Source organism: Ruditapes philippinarum, unplaced genomic scaffold, assembly GCF_026571515.1.
Source record: "Ruditapes philippinarum isolate M1 unplaced genomic scaffold, ASM2657151v2 ctg490_1_1_1_1, whole genome shotgun sequence".
Taxonomy (NCBI): domain Eukaryota; kingdom Metazoa; phylum Mollusca; class Bivalvia; order Venerida; family Veneridae; genus Ruditapes; species Ruditapes philippinarum.
The window spans coordinates 99,328-125,577 of record NW_026863657.1 but is presented as its reverse complement, the minus strand read 5'-3'; the positions used below and the strand labels follow the sequence as shown (position 1 = coordinate 125,577).

The following is a 26,250-nucleotide window of genomic DNA, read 5'->3' as shown; positions in this document are numbered from 1 at the left end:
TTATGTAGTCGAGCTAATAATAAAAATATCACTTACCTGGTCACTTAGTTAAGAGTCTTGCACTTTACAGTAAAAAATCACAATTTTTTTTTTTGCTTTTGTTTTTTAGCGTTTTTTTTTTTGTTTTTTTTTTTGGGGGGGGGGGGGGGGGTGGATAATAAACAGGAGTAACAGTGACACTTAACTATTAAAGTTTATTAATTAAGAAGATGAAGATCACTTGTAAAGGTATATCCCAACATATAATTCATTTAGTAGCTAAAATTTATTAGTGATATTAAGTATATTTACAAATAATTCAATAATTGCTAAAGTTCACAATTCACTTGGGCCGCAGACCCAGAGAACAAAACATCGATAAAAAGTGAGTGTATCTTCAGAAATTTGATCCTTCAACGTTAGGGCCATTAGATAAGAACACAGAGGACCAATTAATGATGACAAGACTCTCAACTCAGTGGACGTGTTAATGGGAGATATACAGTTAATAGTGATTTACTAGCTGATAAGCCCTTACTGAGATTCAGCAGGCTGGAAGGGTTTATGCGTAGGACTGTAGTCGTAGCCACGAGATATTTAAGTCGTGCACACGAGATACTACTTCGTGGCCACAAGCAACATTAGGGAAGTATATTTTCTTAAAATAAGTTTTTTACTTTAAATTGATGAAAATAAAGTTGTGCAACGTCATTTTAAGCTTGGACCTTTGGATTTTTTGTTACACAGTGATTTTCCATAACTTTGTGGCACAGTCTTCGTATTTTGCCTGAAAAAGACACAAAATAGCTTACACTGCGTTCATTTCTCCGTGAGGGATTTCTTTACTAAATTTCGAACCACATGTAGCACATTTAGCGGTTTTATGTCAGTGATTCTATAAAAACTTCGCTATCTGAAGTAATATACACAGAGACACATCCTGAATTCCACTGCAGCACATCTATATTTTATTTGTATTTCATTCAACTCATTGTAGTTTCTATCAGGAAGACATATTAAATTCTGAAAACATCACAACAAAATAACATGAAAATTGCAGAATCGGTTTGATTTGGTCTGTTCATGAGTGATAATAAAGAAGTGCAACATTCCTCACCCCCCCCCCCCATAATACCGGCTTGAGCGGTACTCAATTCTCAACAGTTAATAGTGCTGGCATCAATGATCATGACTGACCAGAACAATATAACAACACTGAAATTAAGTATAAAGTTTATTTTTTAAACAAATTTTTCGGCCTATGTTATATTTATATTTTATTCTGTGTAAATTTGGCTATACATTTTGTAACTAGAAAAGTAGAGTAATCTATTTTGAATTTTCATGGATTTCTGCCAACTATCATGTTGATAAATCAATTTAGTATTTTTATTGTTCTAATTACATAAGCGACTGAATTTCTTTCAATATTTAAAGGGATAATCAGGCAAATAAATGACAAAATATCAAATTTATTATATTTACTCAAGTCACGCTAAAATGAAGTTTTTAAAAGCCATAGCATGTCTTTTTATTCTGTTTAATACTATATAGTGTGAGTGTGAAACATAAATAAATCTACATATGTTGAACGAAATGAAGACGCAGACATTTTAAAACAAGTTACTTGACAATAACAAATCCTGGAAGTTAAGAAAAACAAAACAACATATATTGTGGATATTGTAAAATTGAATCAAGTCTTAGTCTCTAATTTGACAGGTTCTTTAACGTTTCCATAGATAACTGTGATAACTTTCGTGAAAACCTTACCCACGTTGGTCAGGAAACCAACATTTTTTTCTTTATATAGATAGTGTATTCATTTCTACGACATGTATAGAATATTGGATGAAAAATTCAAATCGAAGATACGAAAATTTTGCCCGTGTCTCCCTAAAAGTACTGTCACGTCTTTGATGGAATTAAAATTTCTTATCTTTTCTTAAAGGCCAAAGTATTTGACATTTACAGATCCCAATATTATCTATATATGGTACACTAAATTCGTCAACACTTGAACACCGGTCATTCTTACAAGATTTAACAATAAGATCTAGTTTAATCGCTATAAAAATTTCAAATATGTTGATAATATTGTGCTTTTTAATGTTAGTTACTTGTACAAATTGTATAGATATTGCTTGTTCACCGGATACTTGTAGAAAGTTGAAGGTGAAATGCGCAGACATTGACGCCACGACTTGCGAAGGAGTGTTGACGTCAGGTGGAGGATTTTGTGGATGCTGTAAGCAGTGCGTTCCGTTGTTAAGTATGAACTGATTGGAATTTTAAATATTTAATTAATTCAAAGCTAATACAGGCGTTTAAATGGAAAACTTTGCAACACAGAAATTATTATGAACAAATATGATTTCGTTGTTTAACGACCACTTAATATAACATACTATTCTACGTAGACATTATTGACATCATATATCCACATATACAAACAAATGTTTCCAAATGTTTCTTATTTCACATCTAAAAATAAACTGCTTAGATCAACATGATATTAAGTTATCCTTGGATCGCTGGAACAATCCTTTGGCGAGGCGTAATTTGCCCATGACAATTGTCCGACATTACGTCTGATGCTCATTTGTCTGTTATCCAGTTATCGCTAATTTAAAAATTAATATTGGATCAGAAGACCGTCAGTTACAACAAACTTAATAATTTTAAGTGAGTTATCCACGAAAACCGGTTCGGTCAATCAACCGGCGAGATATGACTAGCAAATGTGTTAAAATTGACGTAAAATCAAGAAGAAAAATAAAACAAGAGGGCCATGATGGCCCTGAGGTCGCTCACCTGTATATAGGCCCCTGGAGCGGGGCAAGTTAAAACCCCAGGGCTTTTATTTGAACAAACTTGGAAGACACCGATTAGAAGATGTTTCATGATGTTAAGTTTTTACTACACACATATAATGAAAAACAATGACCTTCCCACCCCCAACCCCTGGCAGGGCCAATTTTAATCCATAGGCTTTTATTTGAACAAACTTGGTAGACACCCATAAGATGTTTCATGCTGAACATCTAAGCTCTAGCTCATTGGTTTTTTTTAAAAGAACATTTTTTTAAAGTTTTTACTATACACATATAGTTAAATACAATGACACCCTTGGGCGGGACCAATTTTGACCCCAGGGCTTTTATTTGAACAATCTTGGTAGACACTCATTAGAAGATGTTTCATGCTTAATATCTTAGCTCTAGCTCCGTGGGTTCTTTAAAAGAAGATTTCTTTAAGTTTTACTATATGCATATAGGGAAAATCAATGACCCCCTGGGGCGGGGGCTAATTTTTGACCCCAGGGCTTTTATTTGAACAAAACTTGGTAGACACTCATTAGAAGATGTTTCATGCTAAAATATCTTAGCTCTAGCTCTTTGGGTACTTTAAAAGAAATTTTTTAAGTTTTTACTATATGCATATAGGGAAAAAATCATGACCCCCTGGGGCCGGGCAAATTTTGACCCCAGGGCTTTTATTTGAACAAACTTGGTAGACACCCATTAGAAGATGTTTCATGCCAAATATCTTAGCTCTAGCTCTTTGGGTATTTAAAAGAAATTTTTTAATTTTTTACTATATGCATTATAGGGAAAATCAAATGGACCCCCTGGGCGAACCAATTTTGACCCCAGGGCTTTTATTTGAACAAACCTTGGTCGACATTTCAATTAGAACATGTTTCATCGCCAAAACAAACTCAAGCTCATTACTCTTTAGGTTTTTTAGAAGAAGATTTTTATAAGTTTTTACTAATATGCATATAAGGGAAAATCAATGACCCCCTGGGGCGGGGCCATTTTACCCCAGGGGCTTTTATTTGAACAATTCTTGGTAGACACTTATTAGAAGATGTTTCATGCCAAAAATATCTTAGCTCTTGCTCTTTGGGTTCTTTTAAAGAATTTTTTTAAGTTTTTACTATATGCAACATATAGGGAAATTCAGTGGACCCCTGGGGCGGGCTAAAAATTTTGACCCCAGGGCTTTTATTTGAACAAACTTAGTAGACACCCATTTAGAAGATGTTTCATGCTAAAATATCTAAGCTCTAGCTGTTGGGTTCTTTTAAAAAGAAAAAAATTTTAAGTTTTTACTTTATGCATATAGGGAAAATCAGTGACCCCCTGGGGCGCGGGCCAATTTTGACCCCAGTGGCTTTTATTTGAACAAACATGGTAGACACTGATTAGAAGGATGTTTCATGCCTAAATATCTTAGCTCTAGCTTTTTGGTTCTTTAAAAAAGAATTTTTTTTTTTTAGTTTTACTATATGCATATAGGGGAAAATCAATGACCCCCCAGGGGCGGGGCCAATTTTGACCCCAGGGCTTTATTTGAACAAACTTGGTAGACATCCATTAGAACATGTTTCATGCCAAATATCTAAGCCTCTAGCTCTTTTGGGTTTTTTAGAAGAAAAATGTTTAAGTTTTACTATATTGCATATAGGGAAAATCAATGACCCCCTGGGGCGGGGTTCCAATTTTTGACCCCAGGGCTTTTATTTGAACAATCTTGGTAGACACTCATTAGAACGATGATTCCGATGCTTAATATCTTAGCTCTAGCTCTATTGGGTACTTTAAAAGAAGCATTTTTTTAAGTTTTACATAATATGCATATAGGGAAAATCACATGACCCCCTGGGGCGGGCAATTTTGACCCCGGGATTTTATTTGAACAATCTTGGTCAGACACTCACTGAAGATGTTTTCATGCCAAATATCTAAGCTCTAGCTTCTCTTGGTTTTCGAGAAGGAAGATGTTTAAAGTTTTTTTCTTTTGGTTCTGCCATGGCAACCAGAGTTCTGCCATGGGAATGGAATTCTTTGAACAACTTTGTTAAGGCTTCACACCAAGGAACATCCCTGTGAAGTTTCATTATTGATCTGCCATATTGGTTTTCAGGGAGATTCGTTTTGAAAAGTGTGAACGGATAACTACGACGGAGGACGGACGACGTACGGACGACGACGCGGACGAGAGTGATCCAATAGCTCACCCTGAGCATATGCTCAGGTGAGCTAAAAACACACACAAAAACACAAACACACAAAGACACATTCACACTAAAAATACAAAAATACACGCACACGCACACACACGCACACACGCACACACACACTAAAAATAAAACAACAATCACATACAAAACAAAGCGAACAAACCAGAACCATGTACATGTACCATGATGAAAATATAAGATCTGAGCTGGTTAAGCATGCAGGAACACTGGTTCGACAGTAATCGTTTGGGGGAAACAAAGAAACATAAATAATATCAGCTCATTTCATCGGTCATTAAAGGAAGGATTTTTGATTTTTAAATAAATGAAGGCACGAATTGTTTTATATCATTTTTTGTCATGAATGAATAAATAAATGAATTCAATCTGTGTGAACATTGCAGAAGAGGATGAAAAATGCATTTCTAATCCGTTTGTTACGTCATCATCCGGGATATGCGATGAAGGTCTCATCTGCCAGTCACAGGTTTGTCGTAAAACGCTTTATGGAAGAGACTTGAGTAAGTTTTACAATATAAAGTTATTATTACTAAGACATATCGTAACTTAAACAGTCGTATAGATACGCCATTTGTTTACTTCTAAATTATAATTGATTTAAGAAATTACATATAATTGCTCCAGAGTTAGAGAGATGCTTCTTTTACCTGGTGGTTATCGATATGACGTTTATTTTGCTATCATATCGACACGTAAATATACAATTATGACCAATTCAACATAACTTGATGACTTTACATGTAAGAATATTATTTGTCTTATTAATATAATGAAACTGACAAATGTGTTGCAAAATTCAACAAAACAATCAATCTACCTTAGTTTTTAATTGGTTTTGCTGTGTAAACAATGCATTTTTAATGAGGTAAAAAGGACTAGTTGAAAGGAATGTTTTGAAAACATTTTGTAGCGGGCTCCGTGTGCAGCCAACTTCTGAAAATAACATGCTCGACTAATAACCGACAGAATATGTTACTCGGGCTGAGAGACCGCGTTGTGAGGATGACGGCACATACAAGCCATACCAGTTTGGTGGATCTCAGTAAGTCATGTTCACATACACGTTCATAAAGTTTTATATATACAAACTATTCTCTTGATAAACGGGCACAATAACAAAGCAAAACAAAAAAAACAACAACCACCAATTAAACAAAATTTATGTTACACTTTGCATTTTTCCTTCAAATTTTGGATAAAAAAATCGCAACACAAGCATAATGATGGTTATTATATTGTTATTTTGACATAACTTAAGTTACATATGGTACATGTAGTTGAAAGAATATGGAAGCTGTTGTCCTTATAAACGGCATGTTTCATGTCTACACGGACATAGTCTCTATTTACACTATACAGAGGTGCCTTAAAACATGTTTTAAAGAACATAATAGTTTATCGTCTTCATTTTTATAAAATGTGAAGGGTAATCGCTCCTCCCACTAAACATCTATAAGAACAAATATTAAAATGGTTACATGTACGTGGGCCTGTCTACCATACTTGTGTGTTTGTGTGTTCATGTATTTGTTATCAATCTAAGTGTATGTTTAATTTCAAACAGAGCAATCTGTGTGACTGCTGATGGTACAAGACTCTATGACTACATGGTGTATAGATGGGAGGCCGGAGATACCATGGACTGTCGTAAGTATGATTCAGTCCAGGCAAAAACAAACAACACCCCATGGTTAATGAATTTCATTCTGTCTAACTTCTAAGTTAAAAAAGTTAGAAAAGACGGAAACCAAATACACAGACAGTTAAAGAAGTTTTTACTAGTCTATGTGGAACAGTGTCGAGTTAAAATCAAAGACACCATGGAAATAAACAACAAATGGTGGTAAGACCTTCCAATCAATCATCCAAACCCGTTATTCGAGTCCATATTCCTTTTGATTTTCAACTTTTTTCAAATCTTCAATAATTTGTCAAAGGGGATTGATTTCTTAATTCATATTTATAAAAAAGCGAATAGTCTTGGGTAAGAGTTTTGAAGAGACTGTATCCACAACTATTATATCCAACATGAGACTCTATCTACAAATATATTATCCATCACGTACGTTGGGAACCATGAGCCTCTATCTACAACCATATTATCCAACACGTAAGTCGGGAAACATGATACTCTATCCACGACTATTATATCCAACAAGTAAGTAGGGAACCATGAGCCTCTATCCACATCTATATTATCCAACACGTAAGTCGGGAAACATGATACTCTATCCACGACTATTATATCCAACAAGTAAGTAGGGAACCATGAGACTCTATCCACAACTATATTATCCAACACGTAAGTAGGGAAACATGATACTCTATCCACGACTATTATATCCAACAAGTAAGTAGGGAACCATGAGCCTCTATCAACAACTATATTATCCAACACGTAAGTAGGGAACCATGAGACTCTATCCACAACTACATTATCCAACACGTAAGTCGGGAACCATGATACTCTATCCACAACTATTATATCCAACACGTACGTAGGGAACCATGATCCTCTATCTACAACTATATTATCCAACATGTAAGTAGGGAACCATGATACTCTATCCACAACTATTATATCCAACACGTAAGTAGGGAAACCTGAGACTCTATCCACAACTATATTATCCAACATGTAAGTAGGGAACCATGATCTTCTATCCACAACTATTATATCCAACACGTAAGTAGGGAACCATGAGACTCTGTCTATAACTATATTATCCAAAACGTAAGAAGGGAACCATGATATTGTATCTACAACTATATTATCCAACACGTCAGCACAGTAACATGATACTCTATCCACAACTATTACATATATCCAACACGTAAGTAGGGAACCATGACACTCTATCCACAACTTTATTATCCAAAACGAAAGTAGGAAACCATCAGACTCTGTCTATAACTATATTATCCAAAACGTAAGAAGGGAACCATGATATTGTATCTACAACTATATTATCCAACACGTCTGTAGGGAACCATGAGACTCTTTCCAAAACTAATATTATCCAACCACGTTAAGTTAGGAACCGATGATACTCTATCCCACAACTTATATGTATCCAACAACTCAAGTAAGGGAACCATTGAGACTCTTATCTATAACGTCATATTATCCAAACGTAAGAAGGAAACCATGATACTGTATCTACAACTGTATTATCCAACACGTAAGTAGGGAACCATGAGACTCTATCTATAACTATATTATCAAAACGTTTACAAGGGAACCATTATTACTGTATCTACAACTTTATTATCCAAACACGTAAGTAGGGAACATGAGACCATTCTATCTATAACTACTATTATCCAAAACACGTCAGTAGAACCATGAGACTCTTATCTATAACTATATTATTCCAAAACGACGTTAGAACAGGGAACCATGTACCTGTATCTACAACTTTATTATCCAACACGTTAAGTAGGAACCATGAGGACTCTATCTATAACCTATATATATACCAAAACGTAAGAAGGGAACCATGATATTGTATCTACAACTTTATTATCCAACACGTAAGTAGAGAACCATGAGACTCTATCCACAACTTTTATATCCAAAACGTAAGTAGGGAACCATGATATTGTATCTTCAACTATATTATCCAACACGTAAGTGTAGAACAATGAGACTCTATCTATAACTATATCATCCAAAATGTAAGTAGGGAACCACGATATTGTATCTTCAACTTTATTATCCAACACGTAAGTAGGGAACCATGAGACTCTATCTACAACTATATTATACAACATGTAAGTAGGGAACCATGAGCCTCTATCTACATTTATATTATACAACACGTAAGTAGGGAACCATGAGCCTCTATCTACATTTATATTATACATATCGTAAGTAGGGAACTATGAGCCTCTTTCTACAACTATATTATAAAACACGTAAGTAGGGAGCCATGAGCCTCTATCTACAACTATGTTATCCAACACGTAAGTAGGGAACCATGAGACTCTATCTACAACTATATTCTACAACACGTAAGGAGGTAACCATGAGCCTCTATCTACAACTATATTTATACAACACGTAAGGAGGTAACCATGAGCCTCTATCTACAACTATATTATACAACACGTAAGGAGGTAACCATGAGCCTCTATCTACAACTATATTATATAACACGTAAGTCGGGAACCATGATCCTCTATCTACAACTATATTATCCAACACGTAAGTAGGGAACCATAAGACTCTATCTATAACTATATTATCCAACACGTGAGTAGGGAACCATGAGCCTCTATCTACAACTATATCATACAACACGTAAGTCGGGAACCATGAGCCTCTATCTACAACTATATTATCAAACACGAAAGTCGGGAACCATGATCCTCTATCTACAACTATATTATCAAACACGTAAGTAGGGAACAATGAGACTCTATCTACAACTATATTATACAACACGTAAGTCGGGAACCATGATCCTCTATCTACAACTATATTATCAAACACGTAAGTAGGGAACAATGAGACTCTATCTACAACTATATTATACAACACGTAAGTAGGGAACCATGAGCCTCTATCTACAACTATATCATACCACACCTAAGTAGGGAGCCATGAGCCTCTATCTACAACTATATTATCAAACACGAAAGTAGGGAACCATGAGCCTCTATCTGCAACTATATTATACAACACGTAACTAGGGAACCATGAGCCTCTATATCCAACTAAATTATCCAACACATAACTAGGGAACCATTATATACTATTTACAACTTTATTATCCAACACATAACTAGGGAACCATGATATTCTATATACAACTATATTATCCAACACGTAAGTAGGGAACCATGAGACTCTATCTACAACAAAATTATCCAGCACATAACTAGGGAACCATTATATCTTATTTACAACTTTATTATCCAACACATAACTAGGGAACATTGATATTCTATATACAACTATATTGTCCAACACGTAAGGAGGGAACCATGAGATTCTATCTATAACTATATTATTCAACAAGTAAGTAGGGTACCATGAGCCTCTGATTATAACTATATTATGGAACCGTACTTTGCTTATAATTATGAATCGACATTTAAAGATTTCATTAAATAATATATCTCGCTCAAACGGGTTCTAATAACATCAGCAAACGATCACATTGAAGATTCTATTATTACCGCCTTGTGAACACATCTTCGGATGAAGTACTGGCGTCATGAGTAGGTTTAATCAGTTCGAACCTGTAATAAATAGAAGATATTTAATGAGTGTAAGTTTATTACTAAATTTATTGAACGAGTTCAATGCATTTAGTATTGAATCTACACGAATATGATATTCTATTTATTACATAAAAAAGATAAGAATGGAATACTGTTAAAAAGAGTCTTTTTTTCTTGGACGCGCCTACAGTGTAACGCTAACAGTATCACGCTTTAACGCTATGATTATATAAGCGCAAATGACGTTTAGTCAAAATGTTATTACACCAGTGTAATATCGTTTTTATTGAATGGATTTATTACACTTCTGCGCTGCGGTTTATGTGATAAATTATGTTTTGATGTAATTGATGGCTTTTAAGGGTTCATTTCGGGCTATAATCATATATAATTTGCCAGAATGAGTAACTGCGTACTACTTTGTAAAATAGTTTCTTGCATGGCAGACTGGCGTTTCCGTGAGTTTTACCCATGCCGGAAATTTCATATGGCATGGGGGTGCCAGATGAGTTGCGTATGACGTCATTTCCTTGTTGTTATTAAATTTGTTACTTCATATGCCATTGTAAGAAAATAGTTATGGATGAAATGACATCAATTTCGATGATGAGCTAAACCATTTTACATGAAATACTAGTATAACGGCAGAATATGCATGCAAGAAAAAATATATCTGACACGTGTTTGCGGTTCGGATTGGAATATCCGTCTCTCGTGAACCCGCCCGTTGGGCGGTAACGAGGCTTGCCATCCTCGGAACGGATATTCCGATCTGAACCGCAACATATGACAGATATTATTAATCTGGTTTCAGAATGTGCGAGGGATCAATATGCATACCAGCAGAACGGCATGATTGGTAAAATGTTCTACTGTGACAAGAACGGTAACTATGCATCAGTGGGATGTTCGGGATCTGTGTGCTACTGCCAGGACAAAATGGGCAAACAAGTTGGTTCCTCGACTGTTAATATATCGGAGAAAGATTCTATGAACTGCTAGGATGAAGCTCATATATATGTGGTAATTGTTTTAAATATCTTAATTTAGGACGATGCTTCTTCAAGATAGTTATCCCAACATTTTATTCGTCATTTAATCTGATTGAACGGTAGTTGAAGATAGTATTGCCGGGATTTCGTGAGTGATTGTTAGAAATACGTCTAGCATGTCATACCTGTCAATCACCTTATGTTATGTTGTCTTTTGAAAAGAATAGTTTAAAATTACATGTTTTTTTATATTCTTCTATTACAGGAAAAATGGATTATCTGTAAAATCGAGTTCAGTGTTCATGTTTGAATTTGAAATAAACTTTAAAATTATTATTCTCATTATAATTCCCCTCATCTATACAGTATAAGGGTTGATTTAAAACTTGTTCATTAAACGTATAATAATACTCTTGAACTGAATTCTGAAGTACAAATGTCAATATCTTTGGTCATACTTTTGACCGTAGTTGTAATATATTCCATTAAAAAATGGAATTCGGTGTTGTTTAAAGTATCATCATATTTATAACATACAAAACATGTAAAACGACAGGGAATAACGATTTGTGTTCGCAGATAATGAGATAAAGACACTTTCTCATGTCGGGCAACAAGGAAATGTTGTGTGCTTCATTTATAAAGGATATTTGTAACTGCTAAAATTTGAATAATTTAGAATAAGAAATATTTATACAAAGGAGAATAAATATACAATAAAGAGTTTTTTCCTATACAGTATGGGTTTAACTAGCATGCCTTCTAAATTAAAAAAAATATCGACCTATTACATTTATTTAAACAAATTCAGTAATGAAAATTTAAAAATAACATAAAAATAATGTCGTTTAAAAAAATATTAAGCTTTTCTTGCAATGTGAATCATGGCGAAATTTTAATGATAATGATAAATGTGTGTACAAAACTAAAAAATACAACAAATAAACAAAAAACAAAACATGTTAAATTTATAATATAAATATTTTTACGAGGCCGGCCGTTGCTAAGCAAAATGGACGATATCATTTTCTTACATATCAGACTGGTGTTTCCGTAAATTTTACCCATTTCGGAAATTTCATCTGACATCGGGGTGCAAGATGAGTCGAGTGCTATACAATGGTATGCTACGGATGAGATAATTTCGCCGTTATGAATGAAGTTGTAATTTTAAACACTATTATAAGGAAAAAGTTACGGATGTAATGACATGGAAAATTGTTTTATTAAGGTAAAGAAATTAAAATATGATAGAATGTGGTAGAGCCTCGTTACCACCCATTTGGTGGATCCCCTCGGGACAGATATTCTAATCTGAACCGCAACATATGATAGATATTATTATTCACGTTCCTTCGCAATCTGTTTTACATAGAAATGTAGTAGAATACCACAGACAGTTCTACGTAAGTAAAAGGTACAACTTATTAAATGGTATTTAAAACATATATTTATAAGAAAATGTATATTAAATGTGCCTTTAAAGTGCTCAAAAAATGTACTGAATGGATAAGATGTTTTTTTTGTAATTCCATGCAACCCGGCGGACCTGTCAATCATTGAGATAATTGATGTCTAAAAGTCCTTTTCTTTAACAGGAAAAGAGATTTCTTTTATTCATATTTCATTATAATAATTAAAATGCGTCCTAAATTTTAATTGCATATGTTATCTATGTTTACGTTTAAAGGTCACCAAAATATCAAAAGGAGACACTTATCTTGTCTCGAAGTTGATCGTCTTTCTGGAAAGGTAAAAACAAGTGGTAATGTACAAACCGCTTATATAGTATCAAATAGAGTAAAATTTGAAAATTTATCGCAATTCAAAAGGCGTAATTGTGTGAAACAACAAGTATGGTATCGCTAAAAAGGCAAAAACATGCTTTTCTTTAGTTTCCCTGATTCTTCCCCTAAATTGTTTTTAATGTGAACCCAAACCCCGTCTCAAAGAACAGGGTTGGGCCAGGGTTTTCGATACGGTATACTCGGTTATACATGGATTTACTGGCATGAGTATTTAGTTCCAACCGTGCCTGTGGATAAGTTGGCACGAGTTAGACTCAACAACAGATGACGGGACAAGGGGATTAGAAATCATGACAAGACTGATAGACAGTGGTGGGTCCAGGGCCCATCAGACTCTACAGGGTCAGCCTGTTGGAGTGGTCGGCGGGCCTGGATGGTCCTTCTTGTATTCCTTCTGTGTTTTGAATCTTCTCCTTTGGTTGCATTATTGTGTAATGAAGCAACTACTCTGGGTAGATTTAGCAGTTGAGGGTGGCAGCAGGTAGTTGTGGTTTTCGTTGTACAGTTATTATGTAATAGTATGTTATTCATGTGTGATAAATATTTATCTCTTATATCCAGCTGTTCCAATTTCAATAACTGATTAATTAACTAACCAAACATTAGATCTACATACTAGCGGTCTGATATCGGTCCGATATTAAGAGCAATATTGGGCAAATATCAGCATTTAATGTACGCCCGACGGCGGTTGTGCAACTCGGCTCAACATCGGGCCGATGTCAGCTGTAAATCACCTAGCTGACTTACAGCGATGTCACTCCTACATTCGCATATAAACCTTTTTCTCTTCATAGAAGCATATTGCTTTGCTGTCCTTTGCATGAGGGCTTTAACATGTGACAGAAAATACATTTATTTTGCAATATCTTTTATTTTATCTACAAAATTAAACTTCTATATACATAATATATTTACATATACATACTTTAATGTTGAACAGACGTGTATGTTTTAATTTACGATTATTCTTTCTTGCTTATACGTACAGGTTAAAACATAATGTTCCCATGTTTCCAATGAAGGTAATGAAAAAAAAAACAAAAAAAAAACAAACCAAGAACAAAATAAAAAAAAACCCTCTAATGTCATGTGACAGACAACTACAGCCTGGCTTCAATGATAGGCTTCTATTTTTCTTGAAATAAGATGAACTCAATGGCACAAAGTTCACGGTAAAAATACAACCACATTCAATCAGTTCAATAATGTTATAATTGATAAAGGCCGAGATGATCCGTTTGTGACACCGCATCGCAAATGTTGCTGTGGCATAAAATAAAAAGTGTTTTGAGAACGATTTTTCCGGCCAAAGACCTGTCTAAATCAATTTGACTTCCTGTAAAATTAACAGGGGAGAACTGAATATAAAAAGAATTTTCATTGGTCATTTTAAAATTACAAAAGAATGGATATATTTCATATCTGGGAATCTCATCGACCACTCTAAAATAAAATGTAAATGGTAGTTCTTGTTATCCTCAGATAGTTTTAAAGTGAAATGTAAAGGATATAGTTATTGCCATTTTAAAATGAAATTTAAAACAATGTTCTTAAATAAAATGTACAAGATAGTTCTTTAACTCTGCTCAGATATTTAAGTTTTGTTTAAGAATACCTCCTCTCACAAAACATTTTACATTGCATTCATTTCTCATTACATTTTCTAGTGAACAGTTTATTTTACGTAAGAACAATGAGTTTTTTTACACAAGACCTGAGTTTTAAACTTTGTCCAAATAACAAGAATATAAGGGAGCCTAAGTTGATGATGTTCAATAAGTGTCTAATATACTATATGATTATTGATATGATCAATTTATATAATGTTTATAGACCTAATTTTCATATATTTTTTGCACATTAATCAAGTATTTATAAAATAATTGCCGACCTATGGTGGCATATTTCTGCCACCATATAACCTGATACCTAACTAGTTAATTAAGAGGTTAACTAGTTACGTAACTAGTTAACCTGATACCTAACTAGTTAATTAAGAGGTTAACTAGTTACGTAACTAGTTAACCTGGGGTTAGTATCTCGAAGCTATCGTTAGCATAACGACTATCGTATACCTCTCGTTAAGGTTTTCACCGCTATCTCGACGCTCTCGTAATTAACGAATAATCGTTAACATGCCCAATTATTAACGGGTGTCTAGAGGGTGTCTTAAGGCTCTCGTTACTATCATTTTGACACAAAAGTAAGAAAGGTGCGATTTTAAAGTACATAAAAAATGAGAATTATATCATTTTATTGATAAAAAATGATGAACCGACATAAATATAGTATTGTATTTCTTTTTCTCATGAATTTTCACAGGCCCGTAATAGATTTTATTGTGTAAATTAAACAATTAATTTAATTGTATTAAATTTTAATACAATTCCATAAAAAAATATCATTGATTATTTAAAAGAGATAAACTTGTATTCTTGGATCTAATTGGCTCATTTTTATTGTCATTTACAAAGTTTTACATAACATTTTAAGCCTATTATAGCATTCGGCACGATATGGCCAGTTATGTGTTGACGACCCGTAAAAATCCAAACAAACAAAATTTTTCTTTACAGTTTAATTTAAGACTTATATTTGAATGCAGATGAAAAAAAAAAACATATCATAACTTAAACAGCGAAAGGAATAATCCCCGTAATGTGTAATTTTGCACAAGAAAATATAAATACATGTAAATATATGCATACATCATGCTGAAAATTCAACAAGATTCAAACTTGTTACAGAATTATATTTCGAAAAGTAAACTGTGACGTATTAATTACATCATGAAGAAAAGTGCATTACGTCAGCTGCAAAACTCGGTACCACAAAAATGGATGTAATATATAGAAATGGTGTTTGTTTATCATTTCATAGTAACAAATATTTCACTCGCGAACACCAGTTGTTATAATTTAACTCGTTATATTTTAATTTATAATACAGCAAACATCCTTTGTTTAAAACAAAATGAAAATTTATCCATATATATTAACAGCAGCCATGTATATATTTAGTAATACAGATTTTTGACAGGTTATATGGCCGTATATAAACGATAACCCGAGCCGCCAAGTGAGAGTTATATTGCAAACAAAATTATATCGGCCATATATCCTGTTAAAAATCTTTATAACGAATTTACAATACTGCAGAAAAAAGAGAGATTTCTTGATAAATTGACAGCAGCTGTGTATATAAACTATATAAACGCCAATTAAAATTGACGTACCAAACTTGCAGTAACAAACGTATTTTATAATACTGCACGTTTGTCACGTCACTTTTCATTGGAGAATCGTGACATTTTTATAGTTTTATATACACTATTTCTGGCAAATTTCTAAGAAATCTCACTCTTTTTCTCAAAAAAGGGAAGTTCGCGGTTTTATAAATTCGTTATAAATATTCCTGACATGTTAAATGGTTGTAGGCAATATGACCATCGCCTAGCGGCTCGGGTTATATTTCCAAACAGTCTTTTATATAGGGCAATATTACCTGTCAAAAATCTTTATAACTAATAATATAAACGTCATGATTATCCAATGAAAATCGACTTTACATATTTAATATATATTTACGCTTATGAAGTCATTGTTTTGCTCATGGCGTCATTGTTAGGCGCATGACGTCTTTGCAGCTGTGTAACAAGTGGGATTTTAGAAAGAGTTGCTGTACATATGTTTGTCTAAAGGGTAAAATTCTATTATTTTTCGTGAAAATATAGTCCATATTTCACTCAAACGGAAAGCAACAATGAAAGCAACAATGAAAGCAACATTTTCAATTTTGAACTTACACCCTAAAACAACATGTTGCTATAGCCTGAAGAATGAGGGATGGTTATCTGCCCCAGATTTTTTGACTGGTATTGAGAAGAAGCTCCGCCAGACTATTGGCTTTAACTATGTAAAGTGTTTAAAATATCTGACTACACTGCGGTTCTATATACAGTCGTTTTTCCTCTGTTTCTAGTATTGCAGTTTCTATGTTAAGTTCCCGCCCCGCCCCTCAATTTAAATCACGCCTGTTTCATTGGAACTTTCAACAGGGGCAGTTCCAATGACTGTTCTCTTTTTTTAAAGGAACCGTTTTCGTAGGTTTACCACTATCACAATTGATATAATCAAGGCAATCGGGATTTTCATTGCAAAACAAGTCTATATTGCTAGACGACAGACCGGCGGATCCTGCACGTGTCGTGTGATTGTGTTCCGGTTTAGCATGATCGTAACCTTATATTCACCTTCGTCTACGCAAAAAAATGATTCGGTGAATATAAACAAGAGCTGTACACAATTTTCGCGGTACATGTATTCAAATTATAACACAACGCAATCGTTAATAACTAACGAGTAAGCAACGAACCATTGCTTAACTTTTGCTTTCGAGATACCCGCGCTAGTCTCTCGTTAACCAACCCTCCGTCAATCGTTAGCACGTTCGTTAACGCAAATATAACGATAGCTTCGAGATACTAACCCCTGATAACTAACTAGTTAATTAAGAGGTTAACTAGTTACGTAACTAGTTAACCTCTTAATTAACTAGTTAGTTATATGGTTATCTGGTGGCAGAAATATGCCACATAGACCTACTGCGTAGATTTTGATGTTAGAAATTGAGTTTTCTTACAGAAACACGACAGGTTTGATTAGAAACACATTAAAGTGTTCCATTTTTCAAGATTAATAACCCTACAAGAAATTGTCATGTCATTGTAATGTAAGCTATACTAACATTACTATATGACTTTTCATGGAGAACTAAGAACTTACACATGCAAGTTAACCAGTTTTACTTCGGTCGAGTATCTTGTTCTAAAAGATACTTCTTGTTTAAGTTGTTTAAAATATTAAACGTAAACAAGCAGTTTTAGTATAGAAATAGGCTTAAAATAATGTGTTCATTTAGAATATCCAATTAGTTTGAAAATGTTTAACAAAACAATAGCGGATAAAATAATCAATGAAATAATAAGGTTAAGTTAACATATCTTAAGGTTTTCGTAAACTTTTGGTTCTTGGTTAGGAGTTGGTCTTTGTTCTGAAAAAATAAAAGATATAAGAATAAGGTTAATTCTTAGGAAAACACCAAAAAAACGTGGAAAACCTGCTTTACCAAATGCTTGGTAATTTACGAATATTCAGACAGACAATTATAATTATTAAAGCTAAGTGATGTAATTACACTCGAACTATCTGTCAAGTATTCTGTTTAGTTACAATATTTTGTCTTATTCTACATGATAGTGACATTAAAAGATTTGCACGATGACATAAGAATAACAAAATAATAACGAGATAAATATGAAAAAGTATCACAATTTCTATTTGAAAAGATGTAAAAAAATCAACACCAAAATAATAATAATAATAATAATAATAACAACAACAACAACAATAATAATATCCAATACATTGAGCTAGATTAATTTTGTTGATAGAAAGCAATTCAGATATTTCATTAAGCATGTTTAATATAAGGGGTATAGAAATGCATATTTGAAGTGGGTAAAATGCTATGGCATTATAGAAATAAATGTTATCTAGCCAAAGTCCATACCTAGCGTTTTATAAGCATGCTCTTTAAAATCCATGACATTCGGTCTTAACTCTGTATATTCATGGGTATCCCTGACAAAAGAAAACAGCACAGTTTCAGACAATAGTGTAATACAATTAATCATTTTGAAATGAAATACATTATTTCAAATCGTACAGTAGCGATTCAAAACTAAATACATTTGTATTTAAAGATAAATGTTGAAGTGTAATATCCATTTTGTCTACTTTTAAAAAAGTGGAGAATGTGGAATATTATCAGGGCCTCCGCTTATCTAAAAGTTTCAAGTCATGTCAACTTGTTTTTTCTCGTTTACATACACTATTTGTCAATGCGAGTAACGTCTTTGCGTCATACTAAATATTTTTGGAAAGTCGTAAAGATACATGACGAGAAGATAAATATGGTTATATTATTATGTCTAAAAGTTAGAGTTATTTCATACCATATATAGTCTACAGTATCTAGCTCTCATAGATCATTTATAAGTCTCGCAATTTGAGATTGTATGACGTCCTTTAAGTAAATTCATACCTTCCAAAGTGTCAAAAGAAAATGTTGTATGTCAACCGTCTTTAAAGAATAATTCCCATATTTTTCATAGAAGAATGATAGTTCTTACAAACTTAAGAAAGCATGGCTTTATAGGAGAAAAGAAGGTGTCTACAGTTTACAGCGGTTTAAGTATCCGTATATGTCCAGTAATCTACAAGAATTAATCATGTTGTTAAGAATAATATCATACTAATCAAATGCAATAAGTAATATAACAACTTAATAAGTTACACGTTTTTGCTGGAAATGGACGTTTTTCTCAATAAACATTAATATAATCACTTGATTTGGTTTTATGTTTACTTTTACTAACATAATGTAATCAAAATTATGTTGTATATGACAACAACCTTTTCTTTAGAAACATATTGCTTGAAGCTTATGGTAAAATTTGTGAATTTCAAGCTGGACTTTAAACTGCATTTATTTTATATTCTGTTGTCAGTAAATATTTTATAACGAATGGAAAATCAGTATAATTATGTATCATTTATAGAATTTAGACTTTCAAAAAAACATTTAATTCGGTTGATAAATCTTTATTATACACAGTTCTGAGAAATAATGGAATCAAAGATCATTTGAATAAGGCTATACGTTCAATTTTATTTTCAATAAAAAGCATGTGTTAGAACTAGGACAGAGTTAACAAATGTATTTGAATGCCCTGTGGGGCTACGTCACGGATGTTCCAATATTGTTCTCTGTGTTTATAAATGAGTTATGTTCAGTTATGTGTAATGAACAATTTTGTGGTATACATTTGTTTACTGGTTGGTTGAATTTATAATGTAAATGTTTGCAAATGACATTGCCGTCATGTCAGATACAGTTGTAGGTTTACAGAAACAGCTAAATGTTCTACATTAATATGTTAACTGTTAATATATTTAAGACCATTGTTGTTCAAGAAGGGTGGTAGGCTAGCAAAACGAGAGCAATGGGAATATGGTAATGATAATTTAGAAGTTGTTAATGACTGGCGTCTATTTTACAAATAGATTTTGTTTTATAAAATGGCAGAAAATAAAAATATTATGTCAGATAAAGAAAAAAAAAGGTTTCAGTTTTAATGAATATTTACCTTGGCTACCTAGCACTTCTCTTTAAAACTATATGATGCAAAAGTGGCACCCATATTATTACATAGTTCTGAACTGTGGAGTTTTCAAAAAATGTCTTGTATAGAAAATGTCCATATTTTTGTCTGCATACGATTTTTGAAATTAAGATAGGTGTAGTACTATGAGTAAATTATACCATTATGTAAATTTTAACAAAACTATGTAAACAAAAATACATCAATGCCATTGACATTGAAAAAATTAGAACCTGTATGGCAAGGTATCGTAGTTCAGCTCATAGCCTTATGGTGGAAAAATGTAGATATTATCACCGTAGAATATAGGAATTGTCCTTTTTGTGAATGTTATTTTGAAGATTTGTACCATTTTGTGTTAGTGTGTCCTCTTTACAATGACTAAAGGATTAAATACATACCTTCTGTATATTATCAGACTCCAAATGAACTAAGGTTTTATAATTTAATGTCTTGTAAAAATGTAAAGGTCATTACGGAACTTGTTATGTATTTGTATTTTGCCAGAAAAGAAAGGATACTTTTTCTCACTTCAGACTAGAATATTATTGAATTGACTTTGTATCATAAAATATGTCTGAAATAATTTTGTGTATTATTGTGCTTCCTTGACAAAATATATATCAATAATATATATTGCCTTACATGGCCGTTATTTTATAAGTATGTGTTATGTAATATGTGTATGGGCTGGTGGGCTGATTATACAACACACTTTTGAATTTGAATTTTGTTATAATCAGCTGATAAAATCACTAAAAAACTTCAATTCTTCTTCAACGTCTTGCCTTTTCATGATGTACATTTGCTTTCTGTGTTTTGTACTGACATGAAATATACTAAAATATATAACTTCTCTAAGGAATGCTTGAACATGCAACAGCTTTATAATCATAAAGTTATGAAACATATATTTACGCAATCATCAAATGTTTGAAGCTACTGAAGAAAACATCTTAGATTTATATATGATTAGTGTTTGATTCTGTCTATGGTCCCATTGTGCACATTAACTTTCATTTACTTTTATCAATAAATTTTTTTACTATTACCGTGTGGGGTGTTTACGTTCATATGAAAACCACTTTGCATTTCTAGTAAGTCTGTGCATACATCAATGCCGCTGAAAAGTCAAAGTGCAAAACATTTTTTATGTATTGTAATGTGTTATAATAGTTAAATATTCTTTTAAGTTAAATAGTTGAACAAATTTTATATCACTGAATGCATCTGAATACAGGTTATCCTGTTTTCACTTAAATTATGCCATCGATTGCTATTAAAAAACTTAATATGAATTTAATCTGAAACATAAATAATTTACTGGAAAATATATAAGTATATAAAATGTATGAACCATGTTCTGTCAAACATGTAATAGAAAGAACACCGAAACACGAGGCTATCTGATTTGTACGAGGGGGCGTAGCCCCCAGTATTAATCAGATTGCCGAGTGTTATGGTGCTCTTTCTCTTTTGTATCATAGTCAAACATAAAAGCACGTTCCCTGTTGTCACAATATGAAACCCCGGCAAAAATGAACCAGTGAACGAACATCTGAATATGACATTTCTGTCGCTTTCCCTTTCTCTGCCGTCACAATATGTAAACCCCAGCAAAAATGAGCCAATCAATGGGCATGCTCTGGAGTGCGGGTAACTAATACCCGCACTCCAGTTAACGCACTGTGCATGTATATGTATACGATTTAACCCTGACACATTTTCAACAGAAAGGTCTCCAAACTATGATACAAATATTAATAACTTTATCTGATACATATAAGCATGGACTGTGGTTAACAAAAGAAAAAAATATTGAGTCATGAACTGACAAGTTTACCTTTGTCTGATTCCTGCTCTGTTTTGAGGAATTCCTGAAATTTATAAAACGAATCGCCATTTTTCTTAATTACAAAACAAAAGTTATGGTAACAAAAAAGGTCAAAATAAAGATACCAGAACGTTTATAAGATTCTTAAGCGGATTTTTGTTGAAATCCATGAACTGTTTTTTTAACGATTATATTTCAAAAGATAAAATTACTCTGACAAATAAGTCTAGATGTATCTGAAGTCCTAGAGCACAAAAAATTTAGAAAATAAATTATGGCATGTGCGTGCTCATTATTTTCCTTAGAACTACATCTTGAGAAAACCAGCTTATGAATTTATCCATAAAATGAGAAGTACGAAATTGTAAAGACATAATTGTATATTGTCCGATGAAGTTATTTTTTCTGCTTAAATTATGAGCCTGTTTTACATTTTCCTTTGAATCAAATGATCATTTTTTGTCTTGCCTCTTATCCATGAAAAATATCCTTAAAAACCTAGCAAACAACTTTTATGCTTATTAATTTCTATTGATATCGTTACAGGCATAAACAACTACCGCCGCATCAATAATTCATGTTGACTTTATTTATTGAAAATAAACTGATTGAAGTTCTGAAGCAATATTGCATTGATGCAATAACATCACTAAGATGTAAAGCATATTATTACACCCACGTTTTCATACCCCCTATTGCCTTCAGGACATATAATAGTATTGTGATGTCCAGTATTTCGTCTGTCCAAAGACAATTTCTATCCGCGGCATTACCTTTAAGGATTTCTCTGATTGTTTTGGGTGTTTTGGTGGGAGATGTAAGTATGGTATATTAAAAAAGTTATGTTTGAGAATTTATTACTATAAAGAGTTATGCCCCTTTCTGAAGTTATTTTTAACTAAAATTATTGATTTTCGCAGAAAAACTTTAGAAGAATTTCAGTAATTGTGTTTATATTTGACATGTAAGTATGTTATATATAGAAAACAGGTTTCCATTTACAATCAACTCATTTTTGATAAAGTTATGCCCCTTTTTCTGTATTTTTGTGAAGTTATTTGTTATAATACCAAACACATGTCAGCTTTGATTTTCTCTACAATTAACTAATTTCAACCTTGATTTGATTGATTTCAAAAATATTTTCTTGTTCATTTGCCATCGGGCGTGTATTATCTCCACTCAACGTAGCTTTTGTTGTAATATAATTATCCCTTATGCCAAATGGAACTATCCTTATTATTTATGAACGTCTTACAGTACTTTCAACAGTGAAAATCTAGTATGGTACATAATCCTGACAAACTCGATTTACCGCCTTATTTACCAAAATATGTTTACTGTTGTAATTATAAATATGAATAATATTTTTAATGTTAAAAAAAGGTTTACCTTTCTTCCAGTAATTCCTAGAAAGGTAAACAATTAAAGCGACGACAATGGCTATAAATACAACTGCACCAATTACAAGCACTCCAATCAGAACAAGTACATCTATTTTTTCTGCAAATGAAATCAAGGATAATTTTAAGTCTAAAGTAGATAGCATTTAAAGTAACTAAGACGAAAACTAAAAAAGATCTTTTTCAAATATATTATGTTCAAAAAGAAAATAACCAAAGACACTTCAAAATCTTGTGACATATGATGTAGGTGTTAATAATTAATCTAAAATTCCAAGTAAATCCATGAAGAATTAAATAAGTTATGGAATAAATAAGGACAGTTCAAAGTTTAAGGGGGAGATAACACTAAAAAGATTGACGCTAGATTTAAAAAGTTACCCTTGTCATGTTAGAATGATATGGGAGTTTGAAGTTTGAAGAAAATCCTTTAAAGCATGCAGCCTCCAGATGACCCAAAATATTTCAAAAAAATTAAACTTGGAAAAACCATACTAAAATTTTTGATTTTAAGTGCCGATTGTAATGTGTCAAATGCTTTCTTTGTTCATTTTACAATATTTTACCTCTAAATACTTTTTCAAAATTTCTATGAAAATTAGGATGAATCCGGAGGCGTGCTGCTTTAAGAAATAACTAAGTTTGAGTAAAAAAAATAATTTCTACGAAAAACACCTAATTGCAAGGATGGTATTATTCTAGAAGTGGTCAAGCTAGAGTACTAATCTTCCCACAAATTATTTAAGTAATTGAACATATATTCGAGATTTGAAGTAGAAACATTAAGACAGGAAGAAGTTTTAGAAAACACACATTTCTTTCCATGAAAATTCTAAGTTCAAGGAGCGTAATTCTAATAGCTCTGGTGCTAGAGTTGTAAAACCTGTCACATTTAATGTTTGTTGATAGTCCAAAAGTATATATTGCAAGTTTGAAGTAACGCCTAAGAAATAAAGAAGTTATTAAAGTGAAAAGGACTTTACTGCGAAACAACAACAACAAAAAACAACAACAAAAAAAAAAACGAAAAAAAACCAAACAAAGTGTAAAACGTATCAGAAATCAAGACGCGGTCGCCGCACTGGTGTGCACAATGTCCTTACTGTCATCTATCCATAATTAAAGTTTCATAAAAATATTTTCTACACTTATGAGTTATCACATAATAACCAACTTTTTTATCAGAGGAAAAAATAGATGCGCATAAAGGCCAGATTGCAATCAACCCATATTTCAAGTTTCATTTAAATATTTTCCGCGTTTTTTTGTATTATCACAGGGATTCGGTATTTTAAGGTATATTTGCCATGTTTTAAATCTATTTGCTGCCATAGCAACCAAATTTTTCAACACACCCGGTACTAGTCGAACAAAAAAGCCATGGCATCCAGACTGCCGTCTACCAATATTTCAATTTTAATAAAAAATATTTTTGGTATCTTTTGCATTCCAAGGGATCCAGTTTTTTTTACCGACAACTGACTTTTGTCTGCACGAACAGACGCACATACAGACAGACAAAGGGTAAACCTACCGGTAGGAAACAGACCAGTTGTGCTATTCAAAAAGGATCATTCCAGGATCAGACTAGACATTTAAGATTTTAATTTTTATTTGGATTTCAGGTATTTGTAAACATTAATTGTTATTAAATTTTTCTTTAATAATTTTTCTGTAATAAATTTGTTATTGTTACAAGTTTGTTGCTGGCTTTTCTTTCTCTACGTCTGGCTCTTAACACATGGAAAATGAAAAATATCAGATAAATGAAGGATAAACATGAAAAATGTTACGTATAGGTCTTATAATTAGGACTGGATAATATTTATGCAAGATTAAAATATCAATGGACAATAATATTTTATATGTCGTGTATTTTGACCGTTTTATTGTAATCATAAATGTTTGTATATAATAGGAATCATGTTGATTTATTTCTTTAATAAAGTATATGTTGTGTTCTGTTATGGTCTGTTTCCTACCGGTAGGTTTACCCTTTGTCTGTCTGTATGTGCGTCTGTTCGTGCAGACAAAAGTCAGTTGTCGGTAAAAAAACTGGATACCGTGGAATGCAAAAGATACCAAAAATATTTTTTATTAAAATTGAAATTAGAAGAAGAAGAAGAAGAGGAGAAGAACAAAAAGCAGGCGAAGAAGAAAAAGCAGAAGAAGAAGAAGAAACTTTTTTTCTCACCTTGTAAAGTACCTCGTTGTTTCATGTAAAAATGTCATAATTATTAAAAGATAAAATATGACAGCTAATTCAACATAGAAATAATACAGTGTGACAAATGTATAGAATGCAAAATGCATATACACTGTACAAATAATTTTATCAATTATAATCATTTTATTAATTGGTGAGTTGTTTTTAACTGATACAAATTTTAACTAAAGTCGTCAATATTTTCAAACAATATTGTAACCTTTTCAACGTATATGCATGTGTGTGCCTTTTTGTGTATTGCTATTATTTTATGTTGTTTTTCTTTTTGTTCTAATGATTTCAATTAAAACACCAATTTGTTTGACTTCTTATATAAGATAGCACATTTGAATTGGTGATTGAAGTTTATTAATACGTTTAGAGATCGAAACATCAATTAACTGAAAGAAAGCAAAAAAAACAAAAAAAAAAAACAACTCATTTTTCAATAGTACTATCGCACTGATAGTACTCTATTTATAAATTATATACTAATTCTAAGTCATACAACACTTTAAATC

At 32.5% G+C, this 26,250-nt stretch overlaps 1 protein-coding gene across 1 annotated transcript; it reads left to right on the top strand.

The window, feature by feature from the left end:
- The first annotated feature begins 5,663 nt into the window (after positions 1-5,663).
- On the top strand, positions 5,664-11,584 carry LOC132722863 (uncharacterized). Its single transcript, XM_060707448.1, has 5 exons — positions 5,664-5,721; positions 5,996-6,071; positions 6,594-6,676; positions 11,073-11,281; positions 11,516-11,584. The coding sequence occupies exons 1-4, from the start codon at positions 5,664-5,666 to the stop codon at positions 11,258-11,260; spliced, it is 405 nt and encodes a 134-aa protein (XP_060563431.1). The 3' UTR covers positions 11,261-11,281; positions 11,516-11,584.
- Positions 11,585-26,250: the final 14,666 nt, after the last annotated feature.

Excerpts from the sequence above, each read along its gene's own strand:
- LOC132722863 (XM_060707448.1), top strand. The coding sequence starts at position 5,664 with ATGCTTCTTTTACCTGGTGGTTATCGATATGACGTTTATTTTGCTATC. Across the intron at positions 5,722-5,995 it reads TTTTGCTATCATATCGACAC|AATATGTTACTCGGGCTGAG; the intron begins GTAAATATACAA and ends AATAACCGACAG. Across the intron at positions 6,677-11,072 it reads CGGAGATACCATGGACTGTC|AATGTGCGAGGGATCAATAT; the intron begins GTAAGTATGATT and ends ATCTGGTTTCAG.